This window comes from Armigeres subalbatus, chromosome 2, assembly GCF_024139115.2.
Source record: "Armigeres subalbatus isolate Guangzhou_Male chromosome 2, GZ_Asu_2, whole genome shotgun sequence".
Classification (NCBI taxonomy): Eukaryota; Metazoa; Arthropoda; class Insecta; order Diptera; family Culicidae; genus Armigeres; species Armigeres subalbatus.
In genome coordinates, this window is record NC_085140.1 from 233,031,927 (window position 1) to 233,050,613 (window position 18,687).

At 41.7% G+C, this 18,687-nt stretch overlaps 1 protein-coding gene across 6 annotated transcripts in view; it reads right to left on the bottom strand.

Annotated features, from left to right (window-relative positions):
- The window catches only part of LOC134211888 (opioid-binding protein/cell adhesion molecule homolog), a 166,577-nt gene that overhangs the window by 65,005 nt on the left and 82,885 nt on the right, over window positions 1-18,687 (bottom strand). For all 6 annotated transcript variants that reach the window (XM_062689254.1, XM_062689255.1, XM_062689250.1 and 3 more), the window contains exons 4-5: window positions 13,561-13,768; window positions 12,144-12,302 (exon numbers count right to left, since the gene is read on the bottom strand). In XM_062689254.1, coding sequence (XP_062545238.1) covers window positions 12,144-12,302; window positions 13,561-13,768 — 367 coding nt within the window. The remainder of the gene's footprint in view (window positions 1-12,143; window positions 12,303-13,560; window positions 13,769-18,687) is intronic.

Below are 18,687 nucleotides of genomic sequence, written 5' to 3' on the forward strand. Positions count from 1 at the left end.
GCTCTTTGTACTATTCCAAGACTACGTCGCTGTCCATGATATTGAGGCTTTCTGCCAAGCCAAAGAAATCGTTTGGAATTTTATTCCACCAGAGTCTCCAGAGTTTGGAGGCTTATGGGAAGCCTCCGTCAAAAGCACTAAGTACCACCTGAAACGTATGCTTAAGGAAGAAAAATTAACCTTTGAGGAGTTTTACACGCTTCTTACTCAAATAGAAGCAATTCTTAACTCTAGGCCCTTATTTATGCCCTCGGATGATCCAACTGAAGGTGAAGTTATTACCCCTGCTCATTTTTTAATCGGGAGACCGATGACTGCTGTTCCAGAGCCTTCATATGAAGGTTTGAGTAAAAACCGTTTGTCCAGATGGCAGCATCTCCAGCAAATGAGAGAACATTTCTGGAGGTCATGGTCTCATGATTATCTTGTCAGCTTACAACCGAGAGCCAAAAATTGGATTCGTCTTCCCAATGTTGTTCCTGGAACGGTAGTTCTGCTAGAAGAAAAGAATATGCCACCACAGCAGTGGAAGCTGGGAAGAATTGTTCGCTCATATCCAGGGGAAGATGGCCTGGTAAGGGTCGTTGAAGTTAAGGTGGGAAATTCATTGTATCGACGCTCAATAACGAAAATTTCTGTATTGCCCATAGAGAATAACAGGCCACGTATCACTAGCGAGGAGTCTTCTAGTGATCCTCGGAAGCCCGCCGGGGAGGATGTTCGCAACGGCGAATAATTTGGGAACCCCTACACAACAGACGATCGTTCCATGGCCGATGAGGCAGAGCACTCTACAACGATGATATTCCCCTTTCCCTTTCCCATCCTTATGTTTGTTATTTTCTACCTACTAACCCGAGCTAGCCGCGGTAACGGCTTCCAATTACTAACACTAGCATAAGAGTTTCTATAAACCCATACCGGCAAATCGATGAATAAAATGTAACACCCAATGAAATAGCAGCTTTGAAGTACCTTGTACATGTTTCTAGAATTTGCTAAATAAATAATCTCACCAACACCATTGTAGCGATAGGGTTTTTTGCTTGCCGGTAAACTATAAAAGAAAAGCATTATTGTACTCGTCTCTCAGTCTGTTTCCAATTTTACCGGAATAAACACAAAACAAGTGAATTCGTGACCAGTTCATTTTTCAACAAAGAAACCCCCGGATTGCTTTGAGCCTAGAGTTGGATCGCTGGTTGTGTCCAATCCTGTGACAACCAGTTCCCATCGTTCGCATTCTGCTGATTGCCTCGCCCGCTGCCGAGTGTCGCTGCTCACTTTGGAGTTAATTAAAATAAGAGTTCTTTTCAGAGCTTCGTTTCTCGAGTCAGCGACACCGACTAGCACATTCCACAGCAGAACTGCGCCATTTTGGTTCGTTCGAGGATCGATTCATCCGTCTACCCGAGTTTTGGCAGTGAGCCACTCATCGTCATCCTCCATTGTTGGCAGTGGGCTAACAAGGAACCGATGAAAGCCGTTATCGTTGGCAGTGGGCCAACAAAGTTCAACCGAAGCCGCTATCGTTTCTGTACATGTTGGCGTGTCCCAACACCCCCCCTCACAATAATATCAGGGAATTATTCACCAATTGAGCCTATCAGTATTGATTCAATTATTCCATTTGCGGGTTTGTTTTGATATCGATTCGCACAAGCGTTTATCATATTTGTTGAGCAAATAATTTATTTTCACTTATGTGAGCCTGCATGATTCAGTTCGATTCCCGCCGGCAATTCTGGTAGATTGACAGCATCAATTTATTCCTAGCCGGATGCATTACCCACTCAAGCGCAGTTAGCATGTAAGCGTAAGCTCTCTTGTAGTGTATATTAAATTTGATTGATTTCCAACGACAGCTTGAATCATTGACTGTTACCGCGTGTGAAATCCTTTTAGTTGCATTAATGATGAAAGTTTGTTTGATTGGGTTGTATGGCTGTTTTTGCATATATACTAATAAACATAATTCAAAATTGTAGTGCATATTGAACAGACTTATACTATTTGTTCGTCATGTAACTATCCTTATTCTAAATTTGAATAAGTTATATTTGGTTTCGCCTGTTCTTTTTATTTTTATTAAATAATTTCTTCATCAGGTTATAAAATTTACTATGGACACAATAGGGTACATGACAAGGTTACCATTATGGGAAGCTTTTTGCTAGCTCTATGATTGAACAACTTCATTTTTATGTCTTGCATATTTCATTGAAGTGAACAGAAAACATCAATACAAGCATATTATTATGCCCATAACCGGAAGGTACCCAGCAAAATATTCATCAAAATATTTCATCAATTTTATCAGTGCTTAAAAAACTTATTGTTTAAAATTAAATCACAGTCGTAAAGGTTGTTTAGAAACTTCAAATTTCTTTTTCTTTCAAAATTTACATTTTACAGAAATAAGTTGTAGCAAGGAAGAAATGTGCAAACTAAAATACCTAGACGAATGCAGCTTATTACAAACTTTTCGGTTATATACATACTAGCTACATACTGATTTCAAGAAAAGGAAAGATTACAAATATCTAATCAGTACATTTGACTTTCATGCAAAATCCTAGCCACAATTATCATTTGATTCCATTTCTACTCGATGTCAAATTGAATCTAAATCTGACAAACAGTCCCCTGTGATTGCCAATGTTTTGGTTCTTATTCGGACCTAAAACGTATTCAACGATCCACAACTGAAAAGAAGACAAAATTAAAACGTTGACTCCCGATGGGGTAGATCTCAATTATTGAAATGAGCCCATTCGGAAGACTAACGATGGTATTTGATGAATCAGCTCCAGCAGCATCGCACTCACCACACATGCTGTATATCCTCAAATATAGATAAATAATAAAACATGCTTTTGGCTCGTGTGATTCGCAGCGCCCATAAAATTCGCAGTACTTTCCGCTCGTGGCTCGTATTGGCCGATATTTCACTTAGTTCGATTGCATATCATATTCATGCTGCCGAACAAGTTCAGTCGTCCACAGAGCTAGGGTAAGCAGTATTGCCGATTTTAATCTCTTTATCATCTGTATATCACTGGAAACATTTTTCAAGTGGAAGTTAGGCGAGGATGATTTTTGAAGCCTACTGTCTATCATGTTTGGGTGCACTTGCGTTCACATATTTTGACGCTAAACGTCTTTATTGAGGTTTGCTCAAAATTGCTTTTAAATAAGAAAAGAACTAATTTTATACAAACTTCTGTTCTTCTTCTTATTGGCATTAATCCCCCACTGGGCCATTGCTGCTTCGCTGCTTAGTTTTCATTCAGCACTTCCACAGTTATTAGCCGCGAGGTTTCCTAGCTAAGTTACCATTTTTTCATTCATAATAGGCTAACACGATGATACCACAGACAAACAGACATAACACTCATGAAATTCTCATCGTTCACTGATTTACCGGTCATTTTAAATAATCATTAGTTGGTCAATCGGTCACAAGTGGCGTGCACATCGCATTTGCTCGAGTTTGACGTTTGCTCACTAACGCCATCTGGTTTGTGATTTGCCCAATAAAGTGAAACCAACAGATGTCGTTAGTGTTTGTACGACGATGAATTTGATGAGTGAATGTTCAATGTGTTATATCTGTTTGTCTGTGATGATACTTTGATGCCCAGGGAAGTCGACACAATTTCCAAACCGAAAATAGTCTAGACCGGCACCGGGAATCGAACCCAGACACCATCAGCATTGTCTTGATTGCTTTATAGCCGCGCATCTCACCGCTAGGATAAGGAGTGCCCCAAAACTTCTATCGAATCTTGAAATGTTAAACCCTGATCAATCCACCTAGCTGCGTTGGTGCCTCTCTCGTGCGTATTTTTTCTATAACTGTGTAGCCCATAGCCCAATCTGGCTAATTTTAAATAGGAAACAATGAAACAGTATTCTCTATCAAATGCAACTTATTGCAAATAGAATTATGTGAAGTACAAATATACAGATATCACCCGATTTTGACAAGCTGAGTCGCTTGGTAAACAGTGTCCGGCAATTGAAGTACTATGGTCCAATGCACCGAGTTCATCATTGACGTTTGAGCGGTGCGCTGTTTACTAAGAATGAATACTTTTTCATTCATCGAGTTCATGCAAGTGTCCATTTTTAGTAAACAGAGCCCGACTCAAACGTCATTGTGTTCATTCGGTGCATAGCCCTCTCCATCCCCATCAGTGTTGGTGCCGTGTTTACAAAATTTTCCTTTGTTTGCTGTTAGAACTGTCATATTTTTCTTGTTTAGTGTTAGAAAACAACAAACAATCCGTTGATACACTAAGAAAAATATCGCAAATTTTAACTAGACATCAGGTGAAAATGAAAATTTTCATTTTGATTCAGTGTGCAGCGAAAAAAAATCACTCTGTGATAGTGTTGGTAAAATCTGCTTGGAGACCTCAATTGGACCATATCAAAATGAACAGGTAAATTGATCAAAACTAAAATGTTTGACGTTTGTTCGTTTGGAACAGTCGGATGAGTGCCAATGTTTTTCAACAAATCGAGGCGGCTACATTAATTAAAACATGTAAATATTTTCTACCTCTTGGATGTCAAAAAAGAAGCTGACTATGCCGCCATTATCGAGCGCAAAATACTGGATACGTATATTGAATTATATTATTTTTATTTACTTATGTAACAGTTCAATTGCAATAACACCGTATTTAATCTCCGAACCTTCTATCAGAAGTTCGGTTTTAGAGTTGGTCGGGGTTCAGCCAAATCACACCAAGCGCCAATGAAAAATTTTCAATTTTTTACCAAACTTTTCGTGTAACAGATTCACTTAATCATAAATCGCATCGGACATCATTCAACGCCATAACTGAGGATCTCCTACAACGAATGTACGCATGAATTAACAAGAAATACTTTCCGTTTTCCTTTTGCGAACAAAATAAAACAAGTCAGTCAAAAAGCCGCTTGGTGCGGTTTGGCTGAACCCCGACCAGTTATCCTATAGGCCTTACGTATACGTAAGTATATACGAGAAAGGCAAAACGGACTTGACCAGTAATTATTCAATGCTGAATAAGCATAATAGGGTAAAGTGCCCAATAGTGGACCCCCAACCAATAGGGGACCCTCCAGCCATTTTTGCATTATTACAGCACAATGTAAACATTTTGCTATGAAATTCCATCGGGAGAACCTACATAACAGTCCTATGATTTGATTACATGCATTGGAAATGCTATGGAAGGTAAAATTAGATGATTTTTTACAATTCTATAAAAAATAAACACGAGAGTGTCCATTATAGGAATATTTTGGGAGGTCCATAATAGGGAAGAAGAACGTCATGAAATGGAACATGAAAATCAAACGAAGTGTCGACTATAGGGAAGCAATTTCCTATTATGGACCCCCAGGGGGTCTACCATAGGGCGAAATCAGTCAGACTTTAAATTGCTGTATCGTGAAGAGGAGATGCAGAACTTGTTATTAGATATCCTGCAGACTTAATATTTTGAAAATTTTTGAAAATGAATTGACATTTGTGTCGCCCAAAAGTCGAGGACTCTATCGTGATTGCCTTAAGTGTTCCTCGTAGTGCCGCTTCCACTTTTCGATCACCACACGTTTCTTCCACGGGCCCTCCTTAGCCGTGCGGTAAGACGCGCGGCTACAAAGCAAGACCATGCTGAGGGTGGCTGGGTTCGATTCCCGGTGCCGGTCTAGGCAATTTTCGGGTTGGAAATTGTGTTGACTTCCCTGGGCATAAAAGTATCATCGTGCTAGCCTCATGGTATACGAATGCAAAAATGGTAACCTGGCTTAGAAACCTCGCAGTTAATAACTGTGGAAGTGCTGAATGAACACTAAGCTGCGAGGCGACTCTGTCCCAGTGTGGGGACATCCCACTGGGGATGTAATGCCAATAAGAAGAAGAAGAAGAAGACGTTTCTTCCGTTAAGATACGGCTTGAAGCCTTAGCGGGATGCGTTGAGCTTCTGATAGAACTTGCGAACGGCTTGCACGGCTGTTCCATATCCTCGCACTCCGCTTCTTACAGGCGGCGTTTCTTCCCCTGAAAGAGGTTGTCACCGCTTCCGTCTGTTACGTTCGACGGTCCACACGAAGGGTGACCCGACGACGAGCAAGAAGCGATTTACAGCACAGCTGTAACAGACATACGATGGACTGCAGGACAGCCAAATATTAATCGGCGCCATGAACGCTAAAGCAAAAAAGGAAAAACTGTTTAGACCGAGAGTCTTCATACCATAGTCATACCGGGTAGTCTTCATACCGTATCGAATGTCAATGGTCAATGATACATCAACATTGTAGCCTCCCGCCTCGATTGAAAAAACCGCAACCGCTGCACTAGGCACGGTGTCCTCGAATCAGAGAAACAACTGGTATGACGGTTGTCCACTCCGGAACCTACCTCCGATTCTGGCTAGGAAATTCCGGCATAGTCCAGCCTAGGTCCCGTAAGCGCACAATAAATTTGCCGCCCGAACGAAACCCAAAAATCCCACCGCTGGGTCGAACAATCACTAGCCGCGAACAATAATCCCACCCGGGCAATATCAGTGAAGAACACTTCTTTAAACCACCGTTCACTCCTTAAATCACCCGTATCCTTGGGCACAGTTCTTTCTTAGTAAAATTACTTTGAACACCGTCCGCTTCTCATTAAAACACTAGCTGCTTAACTGCTACAAAAAAAACTTCAATAAAATACGGTATCCAAAATAACCGACCAAACCGTTTTAGTTTATAGTGTGTACTGGTCACTGGTATCTTCATCAGAGCAATCCAACCTTCCTCCGTTCTCTGATGAAGATATCAGTGACGTCATCGTTCTGAGCATAGTCCGACAGTGACAGCTTATCTCCGTCGGTTTCTCTGTTGTCCACTACGGCATCTCTGGGCACCCGTCGGCTAATCATCTGCTATCGTCATACAAAGAAGGCACAGCAGAACGATCGTCCAACAGCATAAAGCATTGTTTACACGCAAAAAAAAAAGCGTTCATGTATTCGTGAACTAACGAGTTCACGGTGTATTTTTTCGTGAACAACATTCACGGATTCGGGAATACAGTCATGTTTTCTGGAACGTTCTGGAAAACGTGACTGGTGTTCCCGTATCCATGAACTAAATCACGGTGTATTTTTGCTGGTTCACGAATTCGGGAACGCTTTTTTTTGCGTGTACCTCTCCGTCCCATCCTTGTCGCATTGAAAATGATTAGGCTTCGCCTGCAGAGCACAAGCAGACAACGTCGATTGCTCACCGGGCGATATATCCTCTGCAGATTAAAAGCGGTCTGCCTGCTGTTGGAGATCGCAAGCAAAACTACTGGTGTACACAGGGGGCGAGCCCAGGTTCTATCACAAACGCCCGAATAACACTCGCCCGAATGACAAACGCCCGAATAGACCAAACGCCCGAATAGACCAAACGCCCGAAAAGACCAAACGCCCGAAAAGACCATTTGTCCGAATGGACCATTCGCCCGAAAATACCATTCGCCCGAATGAATCATTCGCCCGAATAGACTATATGCCCGAATAAACTCTTTACCTTACTTGATGAAAAGATGTTTTGTTACTAATACAAAGAAATTGTATATTTGATTTCCTACTTATCTCATATATTGTTGTACACGTCTCTCACATGTATCTAAATATGTATTCGTTTCGTCTATGTGTGAAATAGTAAGAAAAATAATGGCTTGATTTCTTTGTATACGTATGCATAAAGTTATTTACGGTAGCTTCACACCTCGGGAATTTGGTCCGCAGATTTTTTCCCCAGGGCACAGGGACCAAAATCCGGCGGAAAACTTTCTCGAGGTGTAAAGCCCCATTTAACATTGATTATAAATAAAATCTACTTATCACTGTCTTGCAATCCATTCACATAGAAAAAAAAACCCTGATTAATCCACCTAGCGGTGATGGTGCCTTTCTCGTGCATTAAAAAAATAGTATTTTGGCCATTACTCTTCAGCCCATAGTTCGATCTGGCCAATTTTCAATAGAAAACAATGGGAGAGTATTCTGCGTCGAATGCAACTTGTTGCGAGTAAATCGGTTGAGGATAAGTACCTGAAAAATGAGTGACATTTTTTTAACCAATTTTTCTATAAAAAAGTTGTATTTTGGCCATAATCTCCGAGTCCATAGTCCGATCTGACCAATTTTTAATAGGAAACAATGGTAAAGTATCCTGCGTCGAATGCAACTTGTTGCGAGTAAATCGGTTAAGGATAAGTGCCTGAAAAATGAGTGACATTTTTTTACTCATTTTTTCGATGAAAAAAGTGGTATTTTGGCCATAACATCCGAGCCCATAGTCTGATCTGACCAATTTTCAATAGGAAACAATGGTAGAGCATCCTGCGTCAAATGCAACTTGTTGCGAGTAAATCGGTTAAGGATAAGTACCTGAAAAATGAGTGATATTTTTTTGGGTAGGTGCGCACAGACACACACACATACACACACACAGACATCACCTCAATTCGTCGAACTGAGTCGATTGGTATATAACACTATGGGTCTCCGGGCCTCCTATAAAAAGTTCATTTTTGGAGCGAACATATAGCCTTTACGTATACTTTGTATACGATGTAACCGCTTGGTTTTTTTTGGTTGATTTTTGTTTTGTATTTATGTTGTTTTGTCGGAGCCTTCACGTTTCTCGTGTAATACCAGCAGAACTACCACAGAAGCGTTAGGGTTTGGTACCGCTATAAAGACATGAGGATGCTATCAAATATCCAACATGGCATCATGATTCCGCAAATGTCATGTTGCATGAAAAATGCAATAAAAATTTGCGGAAAAATATGGAAGGAATTTAGTAGCCATTGCCCAAACTCGGCCTCTTAGTAAATCAGGCGTCCGTGTGCTGTGAAGTGAAAGTAAAGTGCAGTATTCCAAGTGAACCCCCCCCCCCCTTTCTAGTGGGAGCTAGTGTGAGCTCCGGGGAAAAAGTGTTCAGGTAATTACCAATCCTGTACTATGGAACTTGTAATTAATTCCTTGGTGTCCTTTAGGACCTCTTTTTCTACGTCTTTTTCGAACTGCCAATTCGTCCAGCACACGGTTCGGCCCGCGAAGTCATTTGGCTTCCGCGCCTAAACCGTCAAGGATTTTAACGTCCTTCACCGGACGTTTCCACGAATTTTGGAGGAATTCCCCTCTCGGCCGTCCAAGGTGGCTAAGCCACGGCCGGCCGATCGCGCCTACGAGGGAAGACGCCTGCCCGCCATCTTCCAGCAACGCCCGCTGGTCCCGTCGGACGACGATTGTCCGCATAGCCGCTCGCCTCGCTATTCAGGCGAGATTTCTGGCCGCACAGCTGGACAGGAGTCGCTGTGCCGGCTATTCCGGCCTCAACAACCGAAGCAGCAGCGGTATGTACCGGTACCATCGTTAAAACTAGGTCACACTAAACAAATTAACACAAATTTATTACACAGAACAACACGCACACACCACAATTAGGAATCAATAAATTATATACAAGAAAAGTGAAAGTTCTCTGTTGTTAGTTTTTGTTTACCGCGAAAAACCCTTGATTACCCAATAGTTAGCCGACCCTGGGATTGCCGGAGAGTCTCTTGTGTCCTGGTCTGGCCTGGCTATTGCTAGTTGTCGATTAGAAAAAGGGGGAGTTTCAACGAGAAAGGCAAAAAAAGTCAGTTTTAATTGCTCAGCATTGTTGAGAGAATCAGATATTGAAATATGTTTTATATATGCTGGTCGGTCACTTATATCGGTCCACAAACATCCTGAAATAAATCAAAACCTGACGGAATAATTAGAGCTGTAGCGAAAAATAACGTTGCAAGGATATTTATTTAAACCAATCATCAAAAATAAGAGGCGCCAATAGGAATTCACCCTTCTTTTCTTCATAAATTGTTCTTTCTAAATGTATTGAAGACATGATATTTTTCCCTAAGTAAAGGTTCAAGCAAAATTCGTTTCAAAGATAAGCAAAAACGAGCCACGTCGTATAATGTAACGCCGGTGACGACGTGATGAACTCTTATAACCATCAGTATGTGACGATATATATGTGCATATCAACAGATGCTATACAACATTAACAACATTGGACGCAGAACCTCTCTTGCGATCGACTATCCATGGTAATGACGGGACGATCTTTCTATTTCCTTCAACACATCATTCAGTGTTGTAAGCACAAGCCAAGATTTGGATAATTGACGGAACATTCTCAACTGCACCACAACAATTTGCTCAAGTGTTCACAATTCACGGAACTGTAAGCGAAGGTCAACACCGTCGATTCGTTCCTTTGGTATTTATGCTAAAACACGGGAACGTATGATACAACCTTTTGTTCATTGATGGAACGAAATTTATCAGTATACAGTTGTCATAAGACGAGTTAATACAATCCCATTGAATTCCACCACTTTATTGTATCTTGACAGATACGTATTTCGAGCTCAACAGTAAGGCCGTCTTCAGTGTCTCGTACTTGACTCGACTTCGGGAGGTATTGCCGAGCCACAAAACTTATACCCTAGACCAGTATTGGAAAAGGTCGTGATCGTCACGAGACAGCGAACAAAGCCCTCTTTTCTATTTCAGGCAACCAAACGAAAATATCAAAGTGGTAATGAAAACTATAATAAAGCAGATGTTGCAAACTTTCATGCCCTATTGTGAAATAAAAATTGTTGAGATTATTGTAGATTGCCTTTCATCCTCGGCGTTGCTTTAGAGAGTGAAAGAAGCAAATTTGTAAACATCGCGTGACATCTATAGTGAGATATTCCAGTACTGCCCCAGGCAAACACGTGCGAATCTTTATAACAAAAATTTGCCAATTAAAGATAGTAAATACATAATTTAAAAATCAATATAGTAAATATATTTCGGGCAACTGTTACTTTTTTTTTAGCCAAATGTTAACTTCTGGCAAATGCTGTTTTCGGGGAAATGTCATTCGAGGGATTGTTATTTCCAAGGAATTCTACAATCCCAAAAACATCATACGACATGAAGAATTGGAAATTTAAGTTGTGCTTAACGTCCATTATGCTTGTCACACATCATGCCTAGCGTATTTATATTTAATGTACTTAGGGTCTGTTCACAAATTACGTAACGCTTTTGGGGGGATGGGGGAGGTCTAACCTGCGTTATACTTTGTTACACTAAAAGGTGGGGGAGGGGGTTTGTACTAGCCAATGTTACGCATAACGCGAAAGGTTTTTCTAATCACTTATTGAAGTATTTGCTGATATGTCTTAATCACGACGATAAATACGTACCAACCATTCCTCTTGAATACCATACTACGCATAATTGTCCCATGCTAGTCGTCTTTGTAGTTTTTTACTTTTTATCGGTGAAGGCTATTTTGATGTTTTATGGGATTCCTAAAAGACAGCGAGTTTTGTTGCTAAATTTCGAGGCATTTTCATTCTAAGCAATTGCATTTTAGCTTCACTTCAACCACATAAACAGTCCAATTTAAAAATGATTAAATCAAATTTAATCAAAATTTTGTCTATCGTTATCGTTTTAGTCATTACAGAAATCAAGCACATAGCGGGACCATTATGCGTAAAAGAACAAAGCGAATATTATATAAGTATTTCTCGAAAGAACAGTCCCGCTAAACTAAAATTGGAATGGCCATGGTCGCAAATTCTATTTTAGTTTTTACTAGCTGCATTTGATATCCTTGGTTTAATCATGTTCCGTTCCTGTTCTAACAGTTTTCAATAAATACCAAAACTCACCTGCTTCAGAGAAAGAAAAAAAATGGATTTAAAATTTTCTCAGTTACGCGTTATATGGGGGAGGGAGGGGGTGCGAAAAATGTTACTTTTTGTTACGAGGGGGAGGGAGGGGGTCAAAAACTCGGATTTTTGCGTTACGTAATTTGTGAACAGACCCTTACGCCTAACGTCGCGCACCCATAAAAACAACTCAAAATGGACTAACAGACAGTCTTGTACATATTGGCACAGAAGAACTTTCACTATCTTTAGCAATAAGAAAAATGTTTGCTCAAGAGTACATTTAACGGATAGAAATAGATTTTGTAAGGACGAGAAATCTGCGGTAGATTGGTTTCCATCAGATGATTGTCGTAATTAAACTTACCGTTTTGCCCATCCTGTAATGATATGTTTTCGCCATTCTCTCGTCGCCATAAAATCATAGGCTCCGGCGAACCAGTAGCCGCGCATCGCAATGTCACGTTGCTTCCTTCTCGCACAACCATGTCGGTACTGGTGGGATAATCCAAGATATCGGGAGGAACTGTGATTGTAATAAAATATCAATTACTAAAGTTAGATGTATTATGTAAAAGAGGTCTAAGTAGAATAAAACATTGCAGATTGAAATAATTACCAGACGAATGAGAATCATTGTCTGCTTATCAACAAATTCATCATATTTGATAAATATTGTTCTTTAAAATTTCTTGTGGATATTTCTCATCACTGCAGTCATATAAGTGCATCATACTTTCTAGTTTTAAATCTAACCTATGTGTCAAAGCAACAAAAGTTTTCCGTATCTTGAAGGCCTTCTTATGCGTCCCGGAAGTGAGTGTAATCTTATGTTCGCTTAAGGCCAATTACGTGAATTAGTCCATTTATCAATCAATTTATTAGGTGTTCCTTGTATTCTATTTCATGAATTAAAATTTCGTTTCAATAAAGTTGCTATAGCATATACAATATCTATAAAAATGGCTTTTAAACCACATATGAAGCTACCTTGTTGTAACCGAAAAGAACGAACCCAAAGCGAATTTTAATTTGACAAGAGGACCAGAACAATCGTAATCGTATTAACGTGTTTCAACGTCCTTCGCTACTAACTGGACGAGAAAGCTGAAGGGGGTAAAATTTGCAAGCATCCACTTTCACCTCGCGGAAACTGATGAATGAAAATACATAATTTTGGCTTGTATTGGTATAAAGCCCCGGCAAGGAAGTATTAAGAAATATTTATTTGATTGTATGCTCAGTCCTCGGCGTGTGCATTAGCGCAAAGACGCCTTTATCCAGGTGACCAATTTAAATATCTCGTGACAGCAGGCAGTAATGCCTCGCGTATAAATAAACAGTTTCTCTATTCGCTGCGCTACAGTTTACTTCTACGGTTCCACCGTACGACTTTTCGCTTCTAGACAGTTTCATTTTGCTTTCGAATTTGACGAAAAAGAAAAATCAATTTGAATGCCAGACATGGCTAAATTCTTTCATTTATTTGTGGTTTGAGGGCGCCAAAGCATTCATCAAAGGGAAAACTTTTACGCTGTCACGAGAAATATAACCTAAATTATTGCAAATGAGGTGAATCAGGAGGTAGTATCAAGCAACAACGATGAGAGAACGTAATTACATGATAATCAACAGTTATGCATGACTTTATAATTGACCGAAAGTATGTTGCTCAAAGTATCACCGCTGCCAACGAAGGTATGATGATAAGTGACTTTGATTTGCTTTTGATATAATTTACAAGGATAAAACAATACAACCACACGAATACTGCTCATATCTACCTACAACATCCAAATATCCCATTTGGCTCTTCATCGGATCGGTGTTGATTTGACACATGTACCAGCCTTTATCACTCTCGCGAATGTCTCGTATCCGCAGCTGCCACGTCTTCTTTTCGGTGTATGTGATTCCAATCCGCTTGTTCTTGGTGATGACGTGATTCTGAATTGTCAAAATTGTTTGTGTATCTACTCGCAGCCACGCTACCTGGAACAATAGAAATTGAGAATATCAACAAATAGATACCTAATAATTTGTTTTATCGAGAAAAACTAAGTAATAAAAATAATGTACACATTCTATTGCCCCTTACTCCTACAGATCTTATAATTAGCAACTAGGGCTGAGGTAAAACACATCAGAAGAGCTGCATTGGAAATAAACGGTGAACGAATGGTTGTTTGTAAACCTTACTTGTTTGAACGGAATTATCGCGGGTGATTAGAAAGAACAACACACAGCGCATAACGCGGCGTTGTTTCAATGTTCGTGGCCATGCGTTAACCGGAGTCAGTCGTCTAAACATATTTGCGAGCCGTGGAGTGTTCAGTTCTTCCGCCCTGATAAGGGGAAAACTTTCCGTAAAGCGGAATATTCTCTACTGGGTGTCCTGTCCATTGTCTAATGCTGGTTGTTTAGTATTTAGTCTGTGCGACTTCTGGTCGAGGTCGGTTATTCTATCTTTTTAATCTGATAGATGGTACATAACAATGACAAAAGGTCGAAAAACACAAAAGACAAAAGAAGTAATATACTCATCTTATCAATAAAAGTTGAAGAATGAGCAATTTTCAAAAAAACAGTTCGAGGCCTTCTCGTGTAGAGTGCTGCACAATGGGGTTTTGTCCGACCCTATCCGGGTCGTAGCTAGTGTAAAGCAAGGATGTATTCTTTAACCTTACTGTTCCTTATCGTAATCGACGAGATTCTTGTAGGTGCGATTGACCATGAACTAAACCGCGGGCTGCTATGGCACCCTGCCTCTAACCATAGATCACCCTAACGACTTCGAATTGGCTTATGACGTTGCACTCCTCGCTTAACGGCGCTCTAATGTTCAGAGTAAGCTCAACGACCTTGCCGAGCTCCTCTTCGGCAGGTTTAGTCACCTCCGTGAACAAAACTAAATAGTTGGTTGTAAACATGGCTACCCTTAGTTTCATAGTAGCCAGCCGGGCAATCAGTGGAGAATGTTGAAAGCTTCCAATATTTTGGCTCTATCCAAATGGCGTTAGACGGCGGTACCAAGATCGACATAGGTGCACGGATCAAAAAAGCAAGGGCTGCCTTTGCGAGTTTAAGAATTATTTGGAAATAGAGCAAACGTTAAGGTTTTAAAAATAACCGCGAGCAGAAGTAGGACTTGTATGAACGTAACGTATTTACATTTGATTTTTGAATTTCTGGGGTTTGATTATAGTTGTTGATGTTAGATACGACAACTATGGCACGGCAAATGCTGGGTACAGCGTACCACTGGTACTTCACGTACCTGAAGGAATAAAATAGACCCTATCTCGCGATCCTTAGCCTCTTACCTAGCTTACCTTACCTTACTCCTAGCCCTACCTCCTCGTGGCGCTGGCCGGGATACGAGCAACCTTAGGTAAGATCGAGTAGCCAACCCCGGTGGGAACTATGGTCGTATGCTAACAGAGAAGGGGGGAGTTGCTCCTCACCGGAGGTGCAAATCTTACTGAGCGTCTGTTCTTCTTGTTAGGAGCGGCTCACAACAGCGTCTGTTCTCCATGTTAGGGGCGACTGATCATCGTCCGAATCCAAGCGGGGGATTCTAAGTAAAACTGTGCACCATGATCCTCCGGAAATTTAGGGGGTTTGGTGTCAGGATTTGCAAGCCAGCTTTTAAAAAAAACTTACGCAACGAATAATCAACAAGAGAGTACGAACCGGAACCATCGGCGAAGACCACTGCGACAAAAAAGGACTAGCGATTGGAAACTCGGTTCGCAAATGGAACTGAAAATCTCTCAACTTCATCGGGAGCACACGTATACTCGCCGATATGCTCGTAGCGCTGCAGGAGGCTTGTTGGAAGGTATCAATGGTGCGATAGAGGTAATCATACCACCTACCAGAGCTGCGGCAACACACACGAGTTTGAAACAGCTTTCTTAGTGATGGGCGATATCCAAAGGCGCGTGGTCGGGTGGTCGCCGATCAATGAGAGAATGTGCAGGTTGAGGATCAAGGGCCGGTTCTTCAACTTCAGCATAATCAACGTCCATAGCCCACACTCCGGAAGCACTGATGATGATTAGGACGCATTCTACGCACAGCTGGAGCGTGAGTACGACTGCTGCCCAAGCCACGCCATCAAAATCATCATAGGAGATTTAAACGCTTAGGTTGACCAAGAGGAGGAGTGTAGACCGTCTATTGGAAAGTTCAGCGCTCTCCGGCTGACGAACGAAAACGGCTTACGACAAATTGATTTCGCCGCCTTCAAGTATATGGCCATTCGCAGCACCTATTCTCAACACAGCATTTCGTATCGGTACACCTGGAGATTACCACTGCAGACAGAATCACCAATCGACTACGTTCTGATTGATGGACGGCACTTCTCCTACATTATCGACGTCAAGACATATCGTGGCGCTTACATCGACTCTGACCACTATCTGGTGATGGTTAAACTGCGCCCAAAACTATCCGTCATCAACAATGTTTGGTACCGACGACCGCCGTGACCTAGAGAAACTAAAGCAACCTGATATCGCTACTACATACGCGCAGCATCTCGAGGCAGCGTTGCCGGAAGAGGGTAAACTCTATGGGGCCCCTCTTGAGGACGCAGTGGAGAACAACGGACGAAGTCGACGGGACGATTGTTTCGACGAAGAGTGCAGACAGGTTCTGGAGGAGAATCCCCAGTCCCCACCTTGCGGGAAGTTAAGGATGCCATCCACCAGCTAACGACCAATAAAGCAGCTAGTAAGGGTCGTATGGGAGCTGAGATCATCAAAATGGGCCCGGAAAAGCTGGCCACTTGCCTGCACAAACTGATAGTCAGAATCTGAAAAACTGAACAGCTACCGGAGGAGTGGAAGGAAGGGGTTATATGCCCCATTTACAAGGAAGCCGACAAGCTGGAGTGTGAGAACATCGTTAATGCCACCTACAAAGTGATATCCCAGATCATCTTCCGTCGTCTGTTACCATTAGTGAATGAGTTCGGGGAAGTTATCAAGCCGGCTTCGTTGACGACCGCTCGCCAACGGACCAAAAATGCCGTGAATACCAGATCCCAACGCCCCATCTGTTCATTGATTTCAAAGCGGCATACGACAGTATAGACCGCGTAGAGCTATGAAAAATTATGGACGAGAACAGCTTTCCTGGGAAGCTTACGGTAGATGGTGTGCAAAACTGCGTGAAGATTTCGGACGAACACTCCAGTTCGTTCGAATCGCGCTTTTGCAGCAAACCTGCAAAGATGGTGTTCGCTTCTAATCCGGCAGTTACGAGACGGTGTGTAGCGCAGCGAGCGAGGTGGGTTGAACAGGTACAAAACGACTTGGCTAGCGTGGGGCGCATTCGAGGATGGAGTGATGCTTCCTCGAACCGTTTACGTAAACACAGCGAACGAACGAGAAAAGACAATTCTCGTGTGATTTTTGAAAACGTCGTAAGTCCAAAAGAGAGGCTCTCTTTGTTTATTTTCTCTTTCGATTATTACGAAGCCATACTAACTTTTACATCGGATTTTTTTCACAGAGATCTGAAAAAACAGCTTTATCTAGCATGCTGAGGTAGAAATATTGTAATAAATTCAAAACTAGCTTCGATATTAGTGCAAGAAAGCATAATAAAGTAGAGTATCTCATTTGGACATGCGACATTTAGATACCTATTATTACTAGAATTGGAAAAAGCGCCAGTACGCGCTGCTGTTACAAACTGCAATGACTCACACACTTCAAGCACTACTTCTTTTATACGCATAGAAAATCTTGCAGTGGACCCGAAGGCCCGTGACTTACATCCTTCTGATGTCCGTGTTAGGAATTCACGAACGGAATTGATTTTAAATTTTTACTGGCTTTGACAAGAATTGAAATTTTCAATACCTTAGCGTAAATAATTTTAAGTTTCAATAAAAATTGCAAATTTCTGGAGAGTGTCCGTGTCGATTGATTTATAAATCTTCGAAATCCATCCAAAGATAAAGGCGCTAGTAACGTTCGAAATCTTCCCTTTCAGCGTAACGCTCTCGATTTCCAAAAATTTAAATGACACCCAGTATAGTAAAGAAAGATGTAAGTCCTACGTCAAAACAGGCAAATAAGTGAACGCACCAAAATACGAATTTTCAACTCTAATGTGAAATATGCGATGTTATGTTATACGCTAGCGAAACATGGTGTGTATCAGTGGAGAACACTCAACGGCTGCAGGTATTCATCAACAGATTCCTGCGATATATAATTCGGCCTGGTGGCCTCACATCTGGACAAACTCAATCTTCGTTGTCACCAGAGGCCGATAGCAACAAAAATTCGGGATCGAAAGTGATCTGGGTCGGCCACACCTTAGGTAGTGATGAAAACGAAATCTGTAAACCAGCATTAGACTGGAATCCAGCGGGACATCGCAGCTATTATCCGATGCTATCATCTTTTACCATATCGCAGCTATAATCTCTTACTTTTATCCGATGTTGGTAAATAACACCCAAATCTGAGAGAGTGCGGATCTTATTCGAGAAGTCGTTATTTTTGAGGTCCACACATCTAGCCTTGATATTTCTTGTGATTCGATTGCAGCGTGCCTAAAGCTCAGGCAGTCCAGTACGCTGAAACTGCCTGCGAGTGACATTCCGCAATCGAATCAAATCTTTGGTGAGTGTATCGATGTTTAAGGAGTTGCTTACCTGCCGAGCCGTCGGGACATGCTGCTCTCTGGCCACCGAGATTGCCTCTTCGATGGCGCACAACTGGCGGTCGATACTTTCCGGCGTCTCCGGACGCACCTCGTAATCGACGGTGTTATCGAGGCACTGCTGGAACCGCTGCCAGTTCACTCGGTGGTAGTTCCGCCGTAACTGCTGGTGCCGATTGACCGAGGAGCCCAGTTCCGCCACCACCGGATAGTGATCCGAACTG